The 19,532-nt window shown below is 41.8% G+C and overlaps 1 protein-coding gene across 3 annotated transcripts in view; it reads left to right on the forward strand.

Moving 5' to 3' along the window:
- The window catches only part of Aldh1a2 (aldehyde dehydrogenase 1 family member A2), a 160,277-nt gene that overhangs the window by 129,898 nt on the left and 10,847 nt on the right, over nt 1-19,532 (forward strand). For all 3 annotated transcript variants that reach the window (XM_090358323.1, XM_090358322.1, XM_090358324.1), the window contains 6 exons: nt 573-677; nt 820-960; nt 3,764-3,893; nt 8,835-8,896; nt 11,287-11,415; nt 11,525-11,638. In XM_090358323.1, coding sequence (XP_090214449.1) covers nt 886-960; nt 3,764-3,893; nt 8,835-8,896; nt 11,287-11,415; nt 11,525-11,638 — 510 coding nt within the window. In that variant the 5' untranslated portion in view covers nt 573-677; nt 820-885. The remainder of the gene's footprint in view (nt 1-572; nt 678-819; nt 961-3,763; nt 3,894-8,834; nt 8,897-11,286; nt 11,416-11,524; nt 11,639-19,532) is intronic.

The raw sequence follows: 19,532 nt of genomic DNA on the forward strand, positions 1-19,532 counted from the left end.
GGAAGCTAGGAAATGAATAGTGTGAACCTAGAGTAGATAGAAGAAAATTGCAAATATTCAAACAGAAATCAATTAAACTGAGATTAGTTAATACTATAGAATTGTAAGCTGAGAGGACAATGAGTTCCTACCGGTAGGAATGGTTAAAATCCAAAAAGCTGAGCTATGGAGCAGAAGAGACACTCTTTAGTTGTCGATGGGAATGTAAAATGACACAGTCGCCAATCTTACATCTTTCTTAGCGTTTCGCATCACAAGCACATGGTGAACATTTGTCCCAGTGTTGATCAGAGACTTTGTCTCTCTCACTGGTTGACATGTTCAACTAAAACTAAGCACTCTAAATCTTGGGATAACATGGGAACCAAAATAGGATGTCGGGAATTCCTGAATTGAGAGGGAGTGGGGCCTGACAGCATTCTGTTTAAGGTGTCTTGGAATGCTTCAGATTCTACACACGTGTTACATAGTCCAATAGTGTACAGCTCTAGTATTATTACCACGTGACGACCACACTGCTTGGCTTCTAATCACCCGCATCACAGATCCTATTGTATTGTCTCCTTTCCTAGATCTTTATTAACAATGAGTGGCAGAACTCAGACAGCGGGCGAGTGTTCCCTGTCTACAACCCCGCCACAGGAGAGCAGCTGTGTGAAGTCCAAGAGGCTGACAAGGTATGTGTTTCCACTTTTATCAGTGGAGCAGTAGACTTGCATTCTCCCCAACACCATCCCTTATGTTAGGAGCCTGAGAGCTGATGGCTTCTCTTCTTTTTGGAGTGTTTCTCTCTCTTTCATTGTGCCTCTTCCCCAACAGGCAGATATAGACAAAGCAGTGCAGGCAGCCCGCCTGGCTTTCTCCCTTGGCTCAGTGTGGAGAAGGATGGATGCTTCAGAAAGAGGACGTCTGTTGGACAAGCTTGCAGACTTGGTGGAACGAGACAGGGCAGTTCTTGCTGTAAGTAACCTAAGCCTATGTCTTTACTCCAAAGTTACGGTTCCACTGTCTCTAGGCAAGTGGACTGGGAGGCAGACCTTCCTCCCAGTGTAAAGTGCAGAACCCACATAAGAAATGGGAGCTGTGTGTATTTGGGGATATGGTGAGGAAGTAGAGAACCACTTCCTCTTTGCCTTTTGAAGAACAAGTAACAGTACCACTGCATGACTGCTTCATTCCTTTCTTTTTCTTGCCTGCTTTATCAAGAAAGCAAAACCTATCAAGCTCTAGGCCAGTCACTAGGCAGTTTGCAGAAACCCATCCTCAGTGATTCTTTGGAGGATCTGACAGGACCACTGCCCCTGTTGACTCTGGTTTCCCTTTGGCTTCAGATGCAGCAGGATATGGGCCTTTGCTTCCTTCTGCTTTTGTTTGTCCTGTCGTTTTCTACATGCACAAGGAAGGAGAGACACTAAGTTCTTTTCACTAGAGCAGTTAGAGCAACCTTTCTCCTAGGATCTTCTCCTAGTCTAGGGAGTTTTTGTTGTTGCTGCTGCTGGTGGTGGTTATAGGGCTTAAACTTTGGGCCCAGGCGCTGTCCCTGAGCCCTTTTGCTCAAGGCTAGCATTCTACCACTTTGAGACCACACCTCTGCTTGTGGCTTTTGAGTGGTTAATTGCAGCTAAAGAATTTCATGTGGGTGCAGTGCCTCACGCCTGTAATCCTAGCTGCTCAGGAGGCTGAGATCTAAGGATCCAGGTTCAAAGACAGCTCAGGCACAAAAGGACCTGATACTCTTATCTCCATTTAACCACTAGAAAACAGGAAGTGGGGCTTGACTCTAGGGTAGAGTGGTAGTCTCTGAGCTGAACAGCTCAGGGATGGTGGCCAAGCCTAGGGGTAGGGCAGTACCCTTGAGCTGAAGAGCTCAGGGACAGTGCCCAGGCTGAGTTCAAGCCCCATGACCCACAAAAAAAAAAAAATTCATGAGGACTTTTCTGCCCAGGCTGGCTTCCAATCACAATCCTCAGATCTCAGCCTCTTGAGTAGCTATGATTACAGGTATGAGCCTCTGGCACCCATGAATAGAGAGTTTTGTTATTGCTGCTCTTTAGGTAAATGTCAACTTTTTAGAGAACTCAGTTTTGGGGAGATGAAACCTTGTCACCTGGTTGACTTGTACTTCATTCTATACTGTGTACAAACAGCTAGCTGTACAGAGATTGTAATGCCCATGTTTTCTTTTCATTTTCTTGTTTTGTTCTGGTCCTGGAGACTGAACTCAGGGCCTGGGCATTGTCCCTGAGCTTCTTTTGCTCAAGGCTAACATGCTACCAGTTGAGCCACAGCTCCATTTCCAGCTTTTGGTCAGTTTTTTAGAGATGAGAATTTCTACAAACTTTCCTACCTAGGCTGGTTTTAAACCTCAACTCTCAGATCTCAGCCTCCTGAATAACTAACATTACAGGCTCACACCTGTAATGCAGCTTAAGAACATATAAATCTTAACAACATATAAATGTCCTAAAAGTACCAGCGAACAAGAGACACATGACACTCTATGATGAGTCTCAGCTTGTTCATTTAGTAAATAAATTGCACAGTTAATAATGAATGGAAAACATTTCAACGGTAGCTTTGTCACTAACCCTATCATTTTACACCAGGAAGTGTTATAAAAAGCCCTTAGAGGGGAAACCTCAAAAGTTATTAAAAATAAACTCCCATTTGTTTCACTTGCTAAGTTTGTACCTTTAATCTTTCTCTAGTCAGAAGAGTCCCCAGTTCCTTGGTTTTGTTTCTCATTGTTTTTCTTATAGGCTTAATCCGTTTAGGAACATGTCATTAAAAAAAATCATAATGTTTAGAATGTAAAGCTACTTAATATTGCTATTTTTTTATTAAATGGACCAGATACTTTACTCTTAATATATAATGGTTGTTAACCTAAATGTTTACTTGAAACCAGCCTTTAAGTTGTTAAAAGTGTGGAATTCCCTAGAGACAATCTTGTTTATTTGATGGTAATAAATAAACTTGCTGTGCACTGTGAGTATTCTTTCTCTCAGCGGGGGTCCTGGCAGCTGTGTAGAACATTTTATTTTCTACTCAGTTGCATAAAAAAGTCAATGTCCCCACTCCTCTTTATGGATTCAGGTTACTAGTATAGTAACTCTAAAACAAATTCCCTCTTCAGCTCTGCTTATTAATATGCCAGGAGGTTGTTTGACAAACATTTCCTTCTTGTCTGTTAAAGAAGTGCTGCACTTATGTATTTGGACAGTAGTCACTGAAAACACAACAAACACAGGCATGTATATGATTATTATAGATTTTACTTGAAATTCAAATCACACTTGCATACTAGACGTTTCTATTTGGGAGATCAGAGTTGAATAAGTATGTATTACCATTTATATTTGCATTCTTTCTTTTCTCTTTTCTAGCCATCATGTGAATATGTGTGTGTGTGTGTGCCTGAGCATGTGCTAATTCTAGGGCTTGCACTCAGGGCCTGGATGCTGTCCCTGAACTTTTTTGCTTGAGGCTAGTGTTCTACCACTTTAACCACAGCTTCACAGATTTTTGGTGGTTAATTGGAGATAAGAGTTTCACAGATTTTCCAGCCTGGGCTGGCTGACTTTGAACCTTGATCCTCAGATCTTAGCCTCCTGAGTAGTTAGGATTACAAGTGTGAGCCACCAGAACCTGTCTTTTTCCTCTTTTTTTTTCCTCTTTTTTTTTTTTTAGTTTCAGAAACTCTTTAGTATATCTGTGGAAATAACTCAGGCAATTTAATTCCTCTTCCTTTCTTTTTCTACAGACCATGGAATCCTTAAATGGTGGCAAACCGTTCCTACAAGCTTTCTATGTGGATCTGCAGGGTGTCGTCAAAACTCTGCGGTATTATGCAGGTTGGGCTGATAAGATTCATGGAATGACCATTCCTGTAGGTATGTGAAACATGACAGCTTCAGAAAGGGAATGGGAGAAACATGCTCATCACCCTGTATAGGCAGCAGCCACTCAGCTTAGCTCTCAGATGGATCTAGCAACTTGAACTACACCTAGAGCCAAAGTATCACTCTTACCTGGTACCCTCCTTCTGTGTCTAGACAGTCCATAAGTGTGTGTAGGGAGAAGCGACTTCAGTTCATCTAAGGAATAAGTCTATGTCTATTAACCAATAAGCTCTTGGCTAGGTGTTGTGAGTTTGGAAGTATGGTGGGCAGTAGTATGTCAGGGACAATTCTGAGACTTAACTCTTCGCCCTCCTGAACCATAACATCCACTCCTTGGGAGGAAATATTCCATTGTGCGCTGCTGGGTCTGAGAGGGTAGTCAGAGCCTAGCTCAGCCACGCTACACGTTTTATTTCATAATCCGTGCTGAGACTCTGACTTGCTTCCAGCAGATGAATGCTTTGATCAGAATCACACATAGGGAAAGCACTTGGGCTACTGAGGGGTGATCTGTATAAATAACTGTCTACTCTTTGCTCCCCAGAAGGAGCTTCTAACTAAAACTCTCTGAAAGAGGGTTTGAACCCATGGCTTCATACTTGCTGAGCTTACTTGCATGCTTGCCTGGTGCTTTACTGCTTGAACCATGCTTCCAAGTCTACCTTTTGCTAGTTATTTTGGAGACAGAGTCTCAAATGACTTTTCTGCCCAGGCTAGCTTCAAACCACAGTCCTCAGGCTCTCCATCTCCAGATTAGCTAGGATTACAAATGTGATCCACTGGCATTTGGCTAAGATACTCTTGAGGCACTTACTAGTGGCTTCCTCCTCTGAATTGGGAACATCTCCCACTTCTGTCCATTCTGATTGCAGAATCAGACAGCATCAGCTTGATTCACAAGGTCTTGATGTTATTTCCTTTACTACACTATCCATTATTTCCTGCTATTACCCAATGGAGCCATTCTCTCTGACCATAAATCCTGAGATTTGACTCTTTACTACGGCAAGTCCCAGTTATGATGATAAATAATAACCATTACTATGATTTATGGAATGCTTTCTTAGAGCTCATTTGTATCTCATGGCAGTCCCAATGAGAAGTATTTTCTCGTTTTAATTATTCTGATTGTTGTTTTACCAATATCAGAACCCTCTGCTCCTCTCCTGTCTGTAGTTGCCTTATAATAGAGGAAGAGTCAAAGCTGGTGTTCAGTTTTTGTGAGGGAGAAACGGAAGTTAATGGGCGTGTATAACCTTAGATTTTTCTCTGTACTGAGTGCTTATTTTATTGATTTTTTTTAGAGTATGTGAAAAATTTTAGCTCATGTTTTATGTTAAACATCAAAATGACCTTAAGATATATCATCAAACAAAAACGGATAAAAAAAGACTCAGGTCTCATTTCATTATTTCTCTTGAAGCTGAACAGTTCTACCTGTTATGCTGAAGCATAGGCTAAAAATGAACACAGATACTGATTCAGGTCTTCAGGCATTGCCTTCCATCTTTTTGCCCCTGGTTTAGTGCTCTCCACAGTGAAGGAGTAGTGGAAAGCATGAAGTCAGAACAGGAGACAAAAAAGCAAACTAAATAAGCATGTTTTTCCACTTTTTGGATTTGATGAATGTGAAAAGAAAACATAACTTGAAGTCTGTTTATTTCCTAGATTTTCTTAAAGTGAGCACAACAAATTGCTGTGTTTAAGATGAGTTGGTTTAACAAAAGATATTGTTCAAGTGGTAGTGTAGGTGATGTTTGGATATGGCGGCAATTCTCAGTGTGACCCTTGAAGGGCTGATTTGGTCCCTATTATGAACTCCCTCAGCTCAGTGTTTGTCAAGTCTGAGAACAGATTATCCCAGAAAGAAGTCTTATTCCCCATGGTTCAATTTCTGTCAGGACACTTTTTTGGGGGGAGGTGAGTCATGGGGCTTGAACTCGGCCTGGGGGGCTGTTCCTGAGTTCTTCAGCTCAAGGCTACCACCCTACCTTTGAGCCAAGCCCTACTTGCCGTTTTCTAGAGGTTAATTGGAGATAAGAGTCTCAGGTCTGGGCTGGCTTTGAACCTTGATCCTCAGATCTCAGCCTCTTAAGTATCTAGAATTACAGACGTGAGCCACTGACCTGGCTACAAATCTTAGCCACGGCATCTGGCTGGAAAGGACACTTTTTATTTTTTAATATTTATTTATTTATTTATTTATTTTTATTCATTTATTTTTTTGCCAGTTGTGGGCTTGGGCTCAGGGCCTGAGAGCACTGTCCTTGGGTTTTCTCAAGGCTAGAGCTCTACCACTTGAGCCATAGCACCACTTCTGGCTTTTTTTATTTTCTATGTATGTGGTACCAAGGAATCAAACCCAGGTCTTCGTGCATGCTAGGCACTCTATCACTAGGCCAAACTCTGGCCTCAAGGGGACTTTTTTTTTTTTTTTTGCCTGGGCTTGGGCTCAGGGCCCGAGCACTGTCCTCCCTGGATTTTCTCAAGGCTAGGGCTCTACCACAGCACTACTTCTGGCTTTTTGCTATGTAGGTGGTACTGAGGAGTCGAACCTGGGTCTTCGTGCATGCTACCACTAAGCCAAACTCCCTGCCCCCAAGGAGACTTTTAAAGTTAAGTTCAATTCCTCATAGAGGTCAGCTTTTTTTTTTTTTTTTTTCCCAGTCTAGGCTTGAGCTCAGGCCATGAGCACTATCCTTGGACTTTACCAAGGCTAGAGCTCTACCACTTGAGCCTTAGCACCACTTCTGGCTTTTTTCTATGTATGTGGTACCGAGGAATTGAACCCGGGCCTTCATGCATGCTAGGCAAGCACTCTATCACTAGGCCAAACTCCCGGTCCCAGAGGTCAGCTTTTTAAAGATTTTTGTCTACATTTTCTGCCTAATGTGCCTATACTTTGTTCAAGAAATCTTATAGTTATGTATAAAATGATAGTCTTTGTAGCATTATCTATAATAGACAACACTGAAGGTTATTTTGATGACCTTCAGGAGTGGGACATAATGCCATTGCTTGTTGAGCCAGTGCAGTAACATTCCGCCATCATAAGGATGTGCTAGCTATCTACGGAAAGGAGAGAGGGATGAAATACAAGACTAGATACCACAATTCTGTTCCCATTTAGAAAAAGAAAAGTGCATTAAAAGACTTGTCTATATTGAAGTTCCTTGGAAGTATGTACCAGGAACAGACAATGATTAATATTGGAGAGAGGAATCAGAGATCTGAGGCCAAAGAGAGAAATAGAGAGCAGGAGGGGAGCACCTTAATTTAGCTTGTATAATTTTTAAATGTGTAATTTTTAAGTCATTTGAAATAGTACTTGGTGGTCCATGTTAGTGATTAAGGTACCTTGAGAGACAACGATGGACCTCTTTTGTCTTTCTCAAGCCCACATCCTCCTGTCTTCATTTCTATACTCAGTCCTAAGGATTGCACTTCTCTGCGTATCAGCTGAGCATCTTTATATTCCCTGAGGACTGCGGGGAGTTGGGGGGGGGGGGAAGGAGGGTAGAGACAGACACAGAAACAGAGTCAGAGAGAACTCTAGTGGCCAGAGGGACAGCAACAGAGGGGAAATCTTTTTGCCAGTTCCAGAAACGAAAAGCCATGGCCTGAAAAAGAATCCATTCTTTAGTCCATTCCGTTAGCTTCTGAGCTTGTCCAGATTAAAGGCTATGCTGCTTTCCTAAAGAAGAATTGTGGTTCGAATTTTTTTTTTTTGTGGCTGATTATTCCAATTGCCTGTGATGCTTATAAGAAAAATACGGCTGTAAAATTCCTGTCAGGCGCTTCTCTGGGATCCAAGCACAGGTCCTCATTTCTGGGCACAGTATAGGGTGGTGGCTTTGGGTTATTGATGGAGTCCTCCTTTGAAGTGGACTTCTGCCTTCTTTAAATAGCCCTGGGCCTGCCTGTGCTCCACTAGGACGCAGGAAGTGCATTTTGACAGCTGGATTGAGTTATGGCCTGTATCTTATTTTTTACTCGACATCTTTTTTTTTTCTTTTTCCCCACAGTTGCCCAGTAACATTTTCTTTGCCATTTAAAAAACTATGTGAAATTTTTTTTTTAAGAATCTCATGAACTTTATTTTTTTGCTTGGGCTAGTTTTTTTTTTGCCAGTCGTGGGCTTGAGCTCAGGGCCTGAGCACTGTCCTTGGACTTTCTCAAGGTTAGAGCTCTATCACTTGCGCATCAGCACCATTTCTGGCTTTTTTCTATGTATGTGGTACTGAGGAATCGAACCCGGGTCTTCGTGCATGCTAGGCAAGCACTCTACCACGAGGCCAAACTCCAGGCCCGTGTGAAAAGTTATTTAAAGGTTTCAGGATCTCCCATTTTTAAATCAAAAACTGTCCTATAGATAATTTTAATATTAATATAAAATTGAGTTTTAGGGGTGTGTGTGTGTGTGTGTGTGTGTGTGTGTGTGTGTGTGTGTGTGTGTGCTGGTCCCAGGGCTTGATCTCAGGGCCTAGGTGCTGTCCCTGAGCTTTTTTGCTCAAAGATAGCGCTCAACTTCTGGCTTTTTGATGGTCAATTGGAGACAAGAAGTCTCATAGACTTTCCTACACAGGCTGACTTTGAACTGCAATGCTCAGATATCAACCTCCTGTGAGCCACAGGCAACTGACTAAATTTTGAGTATTTCTAGTGCTCATCTGTCCTTGACTCCAAAAGCTTCTTCTAGGGTCCATAAACCAATATGTCCTTCATTTGTCTCAGAAGTCATCCTGTCATTACTTTGGCTCTGTGGGTGACATATCCCAAGGTCCTCAGGCCAAATGATAGCTCTTCTATGCAGCTTTTGTGCATGGCTCAGTAGGATGTTTCTTTTCGAATTCATTTCTGACTTTTACTGCTCCCAAAGTTGTCCTTCATTCTCCTTCTAGATTCTTACCCTTTTTCACTTTTTTCTTTCAGATGGAGATTATTTCACCTTTACAAGACACGAGCCCATTGGAGTGTGTGGACAGATCATACCGGTGAGCATATCTCCTTGCACCTCCTATTTATTTTCATTTTGAGTCAGTTCCCTTAAAGACATACAAAACATGATTCTTGGTGGATGTATGTTTTCCATTACTGGGAAGAAAAGAACTGAGCTCATGTTGTTGACATATCTTTAACAGCCTCCCTGCGAATGCTTATTTGAACAGGTTCTTAGAGTTTCAGCTCCATTACCAAGAGTTAAGTTCTCGAGTCATGGAATTCTCATGATTAAGATAAGTCAAGCCAAGTCCCATGTATTAATAGCCTATCCTGGGTTGTGGGTATCCATTCTGCTTATGGAAAATTAATGCTTTGTCCTATTTGCTTGTTTAGTTTTAAGGTCTGTGCCTCACCTTATTTTGCATATGCTATATATATATATGTATTTAAAATATGAACTTTCAATCCTGTTCTTTACCACTGTTTCTTCAAAAAGATCTAGACAGAAGATGTAGCCATACCATTAATGTCACAGTTGTAATTGAAACCTTGCCAGGCTGTTGTCTGTCTTGTAAAGGAAATAGATGTAGTGCTTAGTGTTTGGACTGGAACATTAAACATTGTCCTTTGTGCTGCACACACTTTCTCTTTCTCATATACATCCTTGGCATGATATAAAACATTACTGTATCTTTTAACAGCCCTAGCCAGTATTACTGACCAGGGATTCAAGAGAGAGGCTCAAAGCTTTGGCTTTGGGGAAGGATACAAAATTTTATGGCATTTTTAATATTTACTTAAATGATCAATATATCGATTTATTAGGGGAAGAAATGGGAAATAAGACAGTGGGCTGAAGTTCTTGTACTACTCTATACTCCCATCCCCACCCTCCCATGTAGGGAAGTTCCCTTTATATCTGCTCAGAGGTGGGTCTGTCACCTTCATTGCAAGGCCCAAAACTGCTTCTATTGCTCTGCCCCAGACCCTCAGAGCTGCAGCTTCCTGACAGGGCAAGAGCCTGTCAGCTAGCTCAGCTCAATTACTGCACTCCAAGATTTATACACTGTAGATGGAATTAAAACATCAACGAGGACTCCCAAGTTTATAAACAACTACGAGGAAAAGAAATTGGGTGTTTGGTGAAGGCAAGACACTTGTATATTTTTGCAGCCTTGCCAGAGCCAGTGAGAATCCTTCAAGGATGGCAGCTGAGATGCTTCAGGCAGAAACACATTGTGGTCAAGGGCTATAGCCAGGGGACCAGAAATGTTCTTTTCTTCTTTAATGAAATTATCAGTGACACCTGATAGTAAGGAGTCTCATCTCCAAACTTATAACAATATCAGAGTAATAGCCTTAGTAAAATCAGCTTTAATCATTTTAGGCCCCAAATTGATATGTTTCCATAAATATAGTTTGGTTTGCCTTAGCTTCTTTTGAAGTGAGAGGGCAACAGCCGACATTTTTTCCATACTTGCCCATAGATGCATTTGATTGTAATCATGTGTTTTATGACAATTCACCTATGAAGATATGCTGCTTTAAAATACACATTGGCTCAAATAAAATTTACAGCTGGAATTTTTTTCTAGTTTTCCCATATTCAATGGCTTTTATATCAGTGTGAAAATCTTGATGTTAAAAGGAAAATCTCAAATTCAAGACAAAATTTTTCCACCTAAGAACTTATTAGAAGGGAGTTCTAATTATAGAACATATGTAAAATAGCAACCGTGAAGCTTTGGATCAAATGGTAGAACACTGGACATGAGCATAAAAGCTCAGGGCAGTGCCCAGAGCCTGAGTTCAAACCTTACAACACACACACACACGCACGCACGCACGCACGCACGCACGCACGCACGCACGTGCACACACCCAGAAACTCTCTTATGTCTTTTATGTCATGTGATGTCTTTTGATGGGTAGAAAGAGAAAGAAGGGAAAGAAAAGGAGAGATTTTTTTTTCAAAGTCAGCACTATTCTTATTTTTGTTGTTGGTGTTGGTGTTTGTCGTTGGTGGTGGTGGTGGTAGTGACGGTCATAGGGCTTAAACTCAGGGTGTGGGTGCTGTCCCTGAGCTCTTTCGCTCAAGGTTAGTGCTCTAACACTTTGAGCCATAGTCTACTTCTTACTGGAGATAAGAGTCTCATGGATTTTCCTGCCCTGGCTCGCTTTGAATTTCGATCCTCATATCTCACCCTCCTTAGAAGCTAAGATTAGAGGCATGAGCCACTGGCACCCAGCTAATGAAATCCTTAAGACCCCCTTACCCCCACCCCAAACATCTAGACTTCATGGTAGACAAGATTTATGCTGCGGATTAATTTGAGAAATCTCAAGAAGTCACAGCTTGAAAGCACAGCCGTGGAGACATATTTTTTCCATCTGTCAACCCTGGATTTTTGTTTTTCGTTTTTTTTTTTTTAATTCCTTTCAGTGGAACTTCCCCCTGCTGATGTTTGCCTGGAAAATTGCCCCCGCTCTGTGCTGCGGCAACACCGTGGTTATTAAGCCAGCGGAGCAGACACCACTTAGCGCGCTGTACATGGGAGCCCTCATCAAGGAGGTAGGAGACTCTGACTTCATCCCAGCTCTTAGAGCCCATGGGACATAACCTGTCTAACGTGATGTGTGAACTTACACAAGACAAGTCTCCTCCCATTCTGTTTTCTCAGGCTGGCTTTCCACCTGGAGTCATCAATATTCTACCAGGATTTGGGCCAACAGCTGGGGCAGCCATAGCTTCTCACTCTGGCATAGACAAGATCGCATTCACAGGCTCTACTGAGGTAGGTCCCTGACAGAATCCTCAGTGTAGCGAGCACTCAGGTCCTCAAAGATAACACTGGTAGAACACCAGTGAATGGGAAAGCAGGGGTGCCTGTGGATCCCTTGATGCCAGCATCTCTGAGTGCATTGTTTTTATTTTTGTGTAGATTCTGGACTGTACTCACCGCCTGCATGCTGTCCCTGAGCTTTCTGTGCTCAAGGGTAGCACTCTACCACTTGAGTCATATTTCCATTTCCAGTTTTTGGTGGTTAATGGTTGATAAGAGTCTTTCAGATTTGTCTGCCTGGGCTGGCTTTGAACTACAATTCTCAGATCTCAGCCTTCTGAGTAGCTAGGATTATTACAGCCACTGGCACCATCTTTCAGCTTGAGTTTTGGTTAGAAGCTCCTGTAAACATTTGTATAGATATATATCTCTCAAATACCTAGGAATGGACGACTGGATAGTAGGTTAGGTTAAGTATGCAGTATGTTTTCCAAAGTGGTTCTACTATTTGCCATTCCCTCCAGCCAAGTGGAAGACTACCAGCTGGTCCGCATCCTCACCAGCATTTGGTATGGACAGTATTCTTTATGTTCAGTCACTGAAAATGTTATGTATACAGTGTTCCATCAGTTATATAACTGAGTCATTTGCAGTTCTCTCTTACTGAGCACCTTTTCATATCTTGCCACTGTTGTTTTCTTTGGTGGGGTATCTTCTCATCTCTGCCCTTGGGAGTGGCATTGTTTGTTTCTATACTGCTGAATTTTGAAAGATCTCTGTGTTTTTTGGACACAAGTCCTTTGTGATTTGCAAATATTTTCTCCAAGACTTGTGGCTTGTCTCATCTTTCTCTCAACAGTGTCTTTTGAAAGGCAGATGTTCTTAATTTGTCACTATCTAGTTCATCAGTATTTTCTCTTGTGGACCAAGGTTTTTGTGCTGTGTCTAGAAAAATCTTTGCCTAATTTAAAAGCCCAAAGATCTCCTAGTTTTCTTTCTAGGAGCCTTATGGAGTGTTTTTGTTTTACATTTAGGCATATGATCTACTTTAAGCTAATTTTATATATGTTATGAGGCAAAGACAAGATTTAAAAAAAATATGGATGACTGCCATTTGGACCATTTCTTGAAAGACTCATTGCCACTGAATTGCCATTGTGTCTTTTTGAAGCATTGATTGTCCATGGTTGTGTATGTTTATTTCTAGACTCTTTGTTCTGTTGATTCATCAGTACCTTGCTATTTGGATTATTGGGTTCCTGTAGCCTTCGTTAACACAAGGAATTCTCTAGCTTTATAAAAAGAACATTGATAACTAAACATGTATTCTTTCAAGATGAATATGTTCAACAGGAAGTCAAGATAAATGGAAAAAGAAGAAGTGGTAGAGAGAAGGAAGCAAGAAACGAAGGGAGGAATGAAGGGAGGGAGGAAGGAAGGACAGAAGGAAAGAAGGAAAGGAGGGAAGAAAAGAGGGAGGGAAGGAGCAAAAGAAGGAGGGAGGAAAAAACGAAGGAATGGGGGAGGGGATAGGAAAGGAAAAAGAGAAAGGGAAGGGAGGAAATCTGGAAAGAGTGGGGTGGAAGTGGTCTAGTGAAGTGTTTTTCTGATAGGAATGGTCACAGAGTGAGGCAGCTTTACCACGGCATGCATCAATGCAGTTACAGCGGAATTCTCCAATCTCCACATTCCCATACTTTTCTTTCAAGAGGACAGGAACCGATTGGAGACAGGAATCTTCTGGTTTCTTTCTTTGTATGACATAAATGGCAGATGCTAGAGGACCTGAGAGAAAAACATCTGTCTAACATATGAACAACAACTGGTCATTATACATATTTGTAGTGGCAGGTGAAGTAATTTCACAGGCAAACCAAATGATCCCCTAATCCCAAGCCCTTTGAGTTTATAGTTATTTACCTCTGTATCTATCTATTCTTTCCTAACTTTTGTTAGCTACTTGGGAAATTACATAGATTCTTCTAGATCGAACATTTCCCTTTCAATGTGAATTTGAATCTGCTTTTGGTTTGATGACTCTGGAGAGAGGAAAGCTATTGGTACGTCACAATGCTTGGTAGGCAGCAGCAAGAAGCTGATCTGAGGTGGCTGCTTTCCATTTTACTTCAGCCAGAGGTCTTCAGAAAGCAAACAGTCACTAAGATTAAAGATAGGGATTAATTTCTCCTTATTGCAGCTACATGCACAAACGATACATATAAATATTTAATAAGTGGCTATGAAAGAGCTCTTATAAACACAGGGTCAATAAACAACCTCCATAAAGTACAGGGAAACAGTTTGTATTTTCGCTTGTGGTACAGTGTTTTGTTTTATTTTATTTTTTTAATTCAGTTAGATGAACAAACCATGATCTCATCATTAGTCAACAAGATAGTAGAGAGACCATCAAAGCAAACGACAGGAGGGGCTCGATAGAGTCATGCCAAGAAAATGTTTGCAGCTAGCAGCTGTGTCATCATGAAGCTTAATTGTCCCAGAGGCGCTCTCCTTTCATTGCCTCAGTGAGATGAGTGTCATGGCGTCTGATGCAAGCCTGCCTCTCTTGGAGAGTGGGGGTTGGGGGAAGTGGATTGCTACAGCTTTAGCCCTTTCCTAAAGTAATGGAACCCACAAGTGAACCATGGAACAGTTTCATGGGACAAGACTTTATAGATGTACACACTTCAGATATTTAGCTTTTTCCCTTTTTTCTAATACCTTTTTTCTAAAACGTGGGTACTAAAGAATAAATTTGCTACTTTTTTGTCTGCTAGATAAGAGGCTTAATTTTCTTTTCTTACTCTGCCCAGTCAAGAATTTTACAGTAGGATTGGCTCCTCTGAGCTCATAGGTCCTGAGCCTGAACAGGTGTCAGGAGTGCTTGCCTCTTTGCTTGTTCTGACGTGAGCATACTGCGCATCTTCCTACCAACACAAATTTAAGAAGCCAAAATCTTGTCCCTATCCTCTGCTGCCAGTTGAGCAACAGCTCCATTTCCATGTTTTTTTGATAGTTAATAAAAAAAAAAACAAACCCCAAACATCTCATGGAACTTCCTGCCTGAGCTCTCTTTGAACTGTGATCCTCACATCTCATCCTCTGAGTAGCTAGGGTTACAGGCATGAATCACTGGAGCATGGTTTTGGTTAGGGTTTTCATTCTTCCTCACATTCTTGCCTCTCAGGATTGCAGATGTTGGTGAGAACAAGTAGCACACACGGGCACTAGGAGGTGTGTAGTCAGTGATAACATTAAACGGTGGAGACGAAAGCCAAATAGATAAGTATGTGGCAAATGCCTTTTTTTGACAGCATGATTATTAACACTAGCAGCACATTTGAATGTTCTTAGGAACTTTTTGAGAAATAACCATGACTACACACTCTACTCAGGACTGAGCTGGTCAGGATCTCTGGAAGCAGAGTACAAACAACAACAAGAGGAATATTTAAATGTCCTGGAATATTCCACTGTACACCCAATGCTCAAATTAATGCCAAAGATAAAGAAGAGAAAACCTCAGGACTCACCTACTCACTGCAGCAAAGCCAAGCCAGGGATGGGCATGCTGTGTTCCCTCCCCTTCGCTGCCTTAATTTCCAGAGACCTGAAGAGCAGCTCTCTTGCTCTGGCTCACTGACTCTATAAACACTGGTACAAATGGATATGAAAAGAAACCAGAAGCCAGAGGCATTAGTGGCTCATGCCTGTAATTCCAGTTAGGAGGCTGAGCATGGGAGGATCATGGCTTGAGGTCCCACCAAGGCAGGAACGTTTGCAAGATTCCTTCTCAACTCATAGCTAGACATGGTGGTCCATGCATGTTATTCTAGCTACATGAGAGTTTGGGATTGGCGGGAGCTGTTATATCTCCATAGAAGAAACTGGGCATGGTAGCATATATTTGTCATTCCAGCTAAAAAGATGGATCAGGATCCAGGTCAAAATAACCAGTGCAAAACAACTAGAGCCGCAAGCATGGCTCGGTGGTAGAGCATTTAGTACCAAGCATAAAGCCCTGAGTTCAAATTCCATACTGCCAAAAAAAAAATCAGATGAAGTGTCTTTGTTAACAGATTCAGTCTATTGGTGAAGACAGAAAGCCAGTACAGTGTATGAGGTATATGCACAGCACAACCTGGGTAGAAAGAGCCAGAATTTAGAAAGTAGAAAAGCTGGCATCTCAGCGGAGGTGTGGAGAGAAAGGTCCGAAAGGAGGAGAGGCTATAGAGAAGAAACTATAGAGGCTACTCAAGGAAAGGAATGTGGTTTCATGTGGCTCCAGTCTTGAGTGTGTGTGACTGGTGGTGGCAATGACAGGGAAAAAGGCTGACAACACAGTCTGCGCTTAGATAGATGTTCAGCCAGGTTATGGGCGTGGGGTGGGGGGGAGAATCAGAATCAGGATGATTTGACCTCTTTCTGGAAACTAAGAAATTCCTATTGGAGTTCCATCTTGGTTGGAACCAGTGAACAAAATGCTGCAAATGAATAAAGGCGAGAAAAGGCACTGAGTTTCGTTCGGTTTGGGGTTTAGCTGAGGAGAGAATTATTTTCCTGTTTCTAAAAGGGCATCATATCTCTGAAAAGGAATCCATTCTAATTTGGGTCCCTAATTAATAAATAGAATTTTTTTTTCTCCAAACTTTTTTGTTTTTCCAGAAACTTTACTCAGGGAGCCACCTGCCTTGAATAAAGAAAGAAGGCATGAAAAGCCCTTTGTGTTCTGTTTTGTCTTGTATAACAAATTATTTTCCTTGCAAAGATCCAAATTACTTTTCCCCTGCACTCCACATGGTTGGGGCACACTGGGGCTCTTCCAAGGACACTCCAGATATCAATCTTGAAGCCTTTTCAAACGAGGATGGGAGGCAGAGTAGGTCTGTGCCAACATTCCTGCTGAGAATTAGCCCCGTTTCAGATGTGTGGGGGAGCCCCCCAGTGCACCAGTCTTGCCTGTTTGGGGTGCACCAAGTGAGCTAGCTGAATCTCTGCAGGGAGCTCCGAGTTTAAGGAACTGCTATCATTTACTCTTTCATAACGAGCTGTGGGGAAACTATAAACAGAGCCAGTTCTCCACAATTCCAAGCAGCTGCGGTCCTCCTTGAGAAAAGATACTTCTGCCCTGCAAGGCAGGACAAACACAGGATGGTAGACTGGCGCTTAGAGCAAGCTGGCCGCCCCACACCCCCACCTGTCCTTCATAACGTTTTCAGTTCGTCCAACTACTAACAGATGAGTGGTTGCCTGGCCCTGGGCCTTCACTCCACACGTGAAGAAGAGGAAACCCAGAGAAAATGAAGGGGCTTTCTTAAATTTTCAATATTCACTAGGAACTCAGCCAGAGTTTGTAGTGCATGGAGTCTCCTGACCCTCAGTGGGCCAAACTGTTAGCTCTCCAGGCTGTTGTACATGACCAGGTTGTCCATGGGGAGAGGGGAAGAATCATAAGAGTGCGCTGTGAAACCTGTGGGAGTGTGTGCACGCACACGAGTGCACATGCATGTGTACATATGTATGCCACTACTTGGGCTTGAACTCAAGAATTCTTGATCTTTCAGTCAAGGATTGCCCTTTACCCCTTGAGCCACAGCTCTCCTATGGGTTTTGGGGGGGGGTTATTTGGAGATAAGTCTAGCAGACTTACCTGCTCCAGCTTGCTTGGAACCAGCAATCCTCAGATCTCCTGAGCAGCCCAGAATACAGAGATGAGCCAGCAGTTCCTGCCTGGCCTTGTGAAATCTTCTTTTATTGAGGTGAGGGGGAGAAAGGATGATGAATTCAGATTCTTTATGCCTTTAGCTTCTGGTCGATATTCATGCCACAGACAGGATTTAGATCCTCCAACTGAACAATTATGTGTTTTAGCTTACAAGTGGCCTCATTTTTGTTCATTACTATATACATGAACTTTTTTGTCCCTACCAGCTTGACCCCAAAGTCTCCTTTATCTCACCTACCTGTAAGGAAGGGGGAAATATGGCTAGTCTAAGTCATATTCCCAAAGAACGGCACCCATATTTTCCCATCTACTAAGAGTTTCTTCTTTCCAGGGCTGCATTGTGTGCTGCATGTTTTCTGTACATTCTGTCTTAAATTTTCTAATCTTGTGGACTGTGGATTTGGTTCCTTTGCACTAAAGGTACATAAGTGCTACTCTAGCTTGATTTGCATAGGACCAACTGTATTTTGGTTTTTGTTTTGTTTTTCTTTCTAATATTTTTTATTTAAAGATTTTATTAACATTGATTTTTACATCCTATTTCAAAATACATGTTTAACAAACAAGTATTCAAGAAGGGAATCTCTATATACAATCACTGGTACTTAGATTTTAGAACGTAATTAAAATTAGGCTGAGGGTTTATATGTCATAGATACGTATTTATGTAACAAAACATGTCTATAGAGTCATACATTTTTATGTCTATCTACTTGTGTTTATATTTCTAATACCATGTCCATAGCATTGGGTATGCAAATATTGAGTCATCGCTCTTGTACTTGTTTGGATCTAATATCCACATATTAAGGATACCATGAGCCTTTTGTTCCTTTGGTCTTGATTTGTCTCACTCAACATGATTCACTCTGGATCCACTTCCCTGTGAATGCCATTATTTTATTTTGTCTGTTGGCTGTGTAGAATTCCATTGTATATACATATACCTCATTTTTTGTATCCATACATCTATGTATTTTGTAAGTAAGCTCACTGAACACTTGGTATGTGTCTGTGCACATGTGTATGTGCGTTTGCCTGTCCTGGGGCTTGAACTCAGACTTGAGCGCTGTCCTTGAGCTTTTGTGCCCAAGGCTGACACTCTACCACTTGAGCCACACCTCCACTTCGGGCTTTTTGATGTTTAATTGGAGATAAGTATCTCACAGACTTTCCTGCCAGGCTGGCATTGGGCAGGATCCCAGATCCTCAGATCTCAGCCTCCTGAGTAACTAGAACTACAAGCATGGGCTACCTGGATGAATACTTGATTTTTAAACATGAATTTTTCCTTCTAAGAATTACCTATTTAAGAATTAAATCTATTCCCCTTTTCCTTCTCAAACACTTTCTGTTGGGGTCATTTAACCGTGCTTAGGAAGGATTCATAAACAGGAATAATGTATTTTCCAAAGAGTTAGGCCTAGAACCTTTGGGAAGGCACATGACTCTTTGTCCTGTAACTAATGGAGGCTGTGCCTTCCCTTGTATAGTTCCATAGGTAAGGATAGAACGATCTGACTCTGCCCTAGCAAAATACTACAGAGCTGCAATCTCGATCTGATCTTAAATTAGACACAGGTTTTTGTTTTTGTTTTTGTTTTTTTTTCCTAAGTGAAATGTAAAGCTAGCCACACTTGTTGAGCATCTGCTAGGTTTACATGAGCGTCCTAGTTATGACTTCTTGTTGCTTAGGGACTAAGTTCAGCATCGCACCTGGTTGCATTGCAGGGCTGTGGAAATGTTGAATGAGGAGATTGGTGAAGACTGGGGATTTCGGGAATGTTCTGTCCTGAGGCCACTCCAGACAGAAGTGGTTCTCCCATGGGCGACATGGCCAGTTCTCATGAGGCTAAGTTTTACCATAACCTTTTCCAGACTTGAAGGGGAAAGGCATCCACCTGACGTTTCCCTTGCAGTATTTAGCATCAATTTAGTTTTCTAAGGAAAGGATGGTAAAGCTGGACACAGGAACTCTTCTCAGATACTCCTCTCTGATGATCATAGACTGGGTGAAACTTTTGTATAGTTACCATCATCTTGAAAAGAATTACTAGATTACATTTCTGGTAGAAAATAAAAATAAGCAAACAACAAAAAACAGTGAACCAATAGAATCATCTGGTGCATGTTGACAAGGGCTAAAAATTTTATCCAGCCTCTCATGACAGATGGAACCCC

The sequence above is a fragment of the Megascapheus bottae genome, chromosome 25 (genome assembly GCF_031878675.1).
Source record: "Megascapheus bottae isolate mThoBot1 chromosome 25, mThoBot2.hap1, whole genome shotgun sequence".
In the NCBI taxonomy this organism is placed as follows: Eukaryota; Metazoa; Chordata; class Mammalia; order Rodentia; family Geomyidae; genus Megascapheus; species Megascapheus bottae.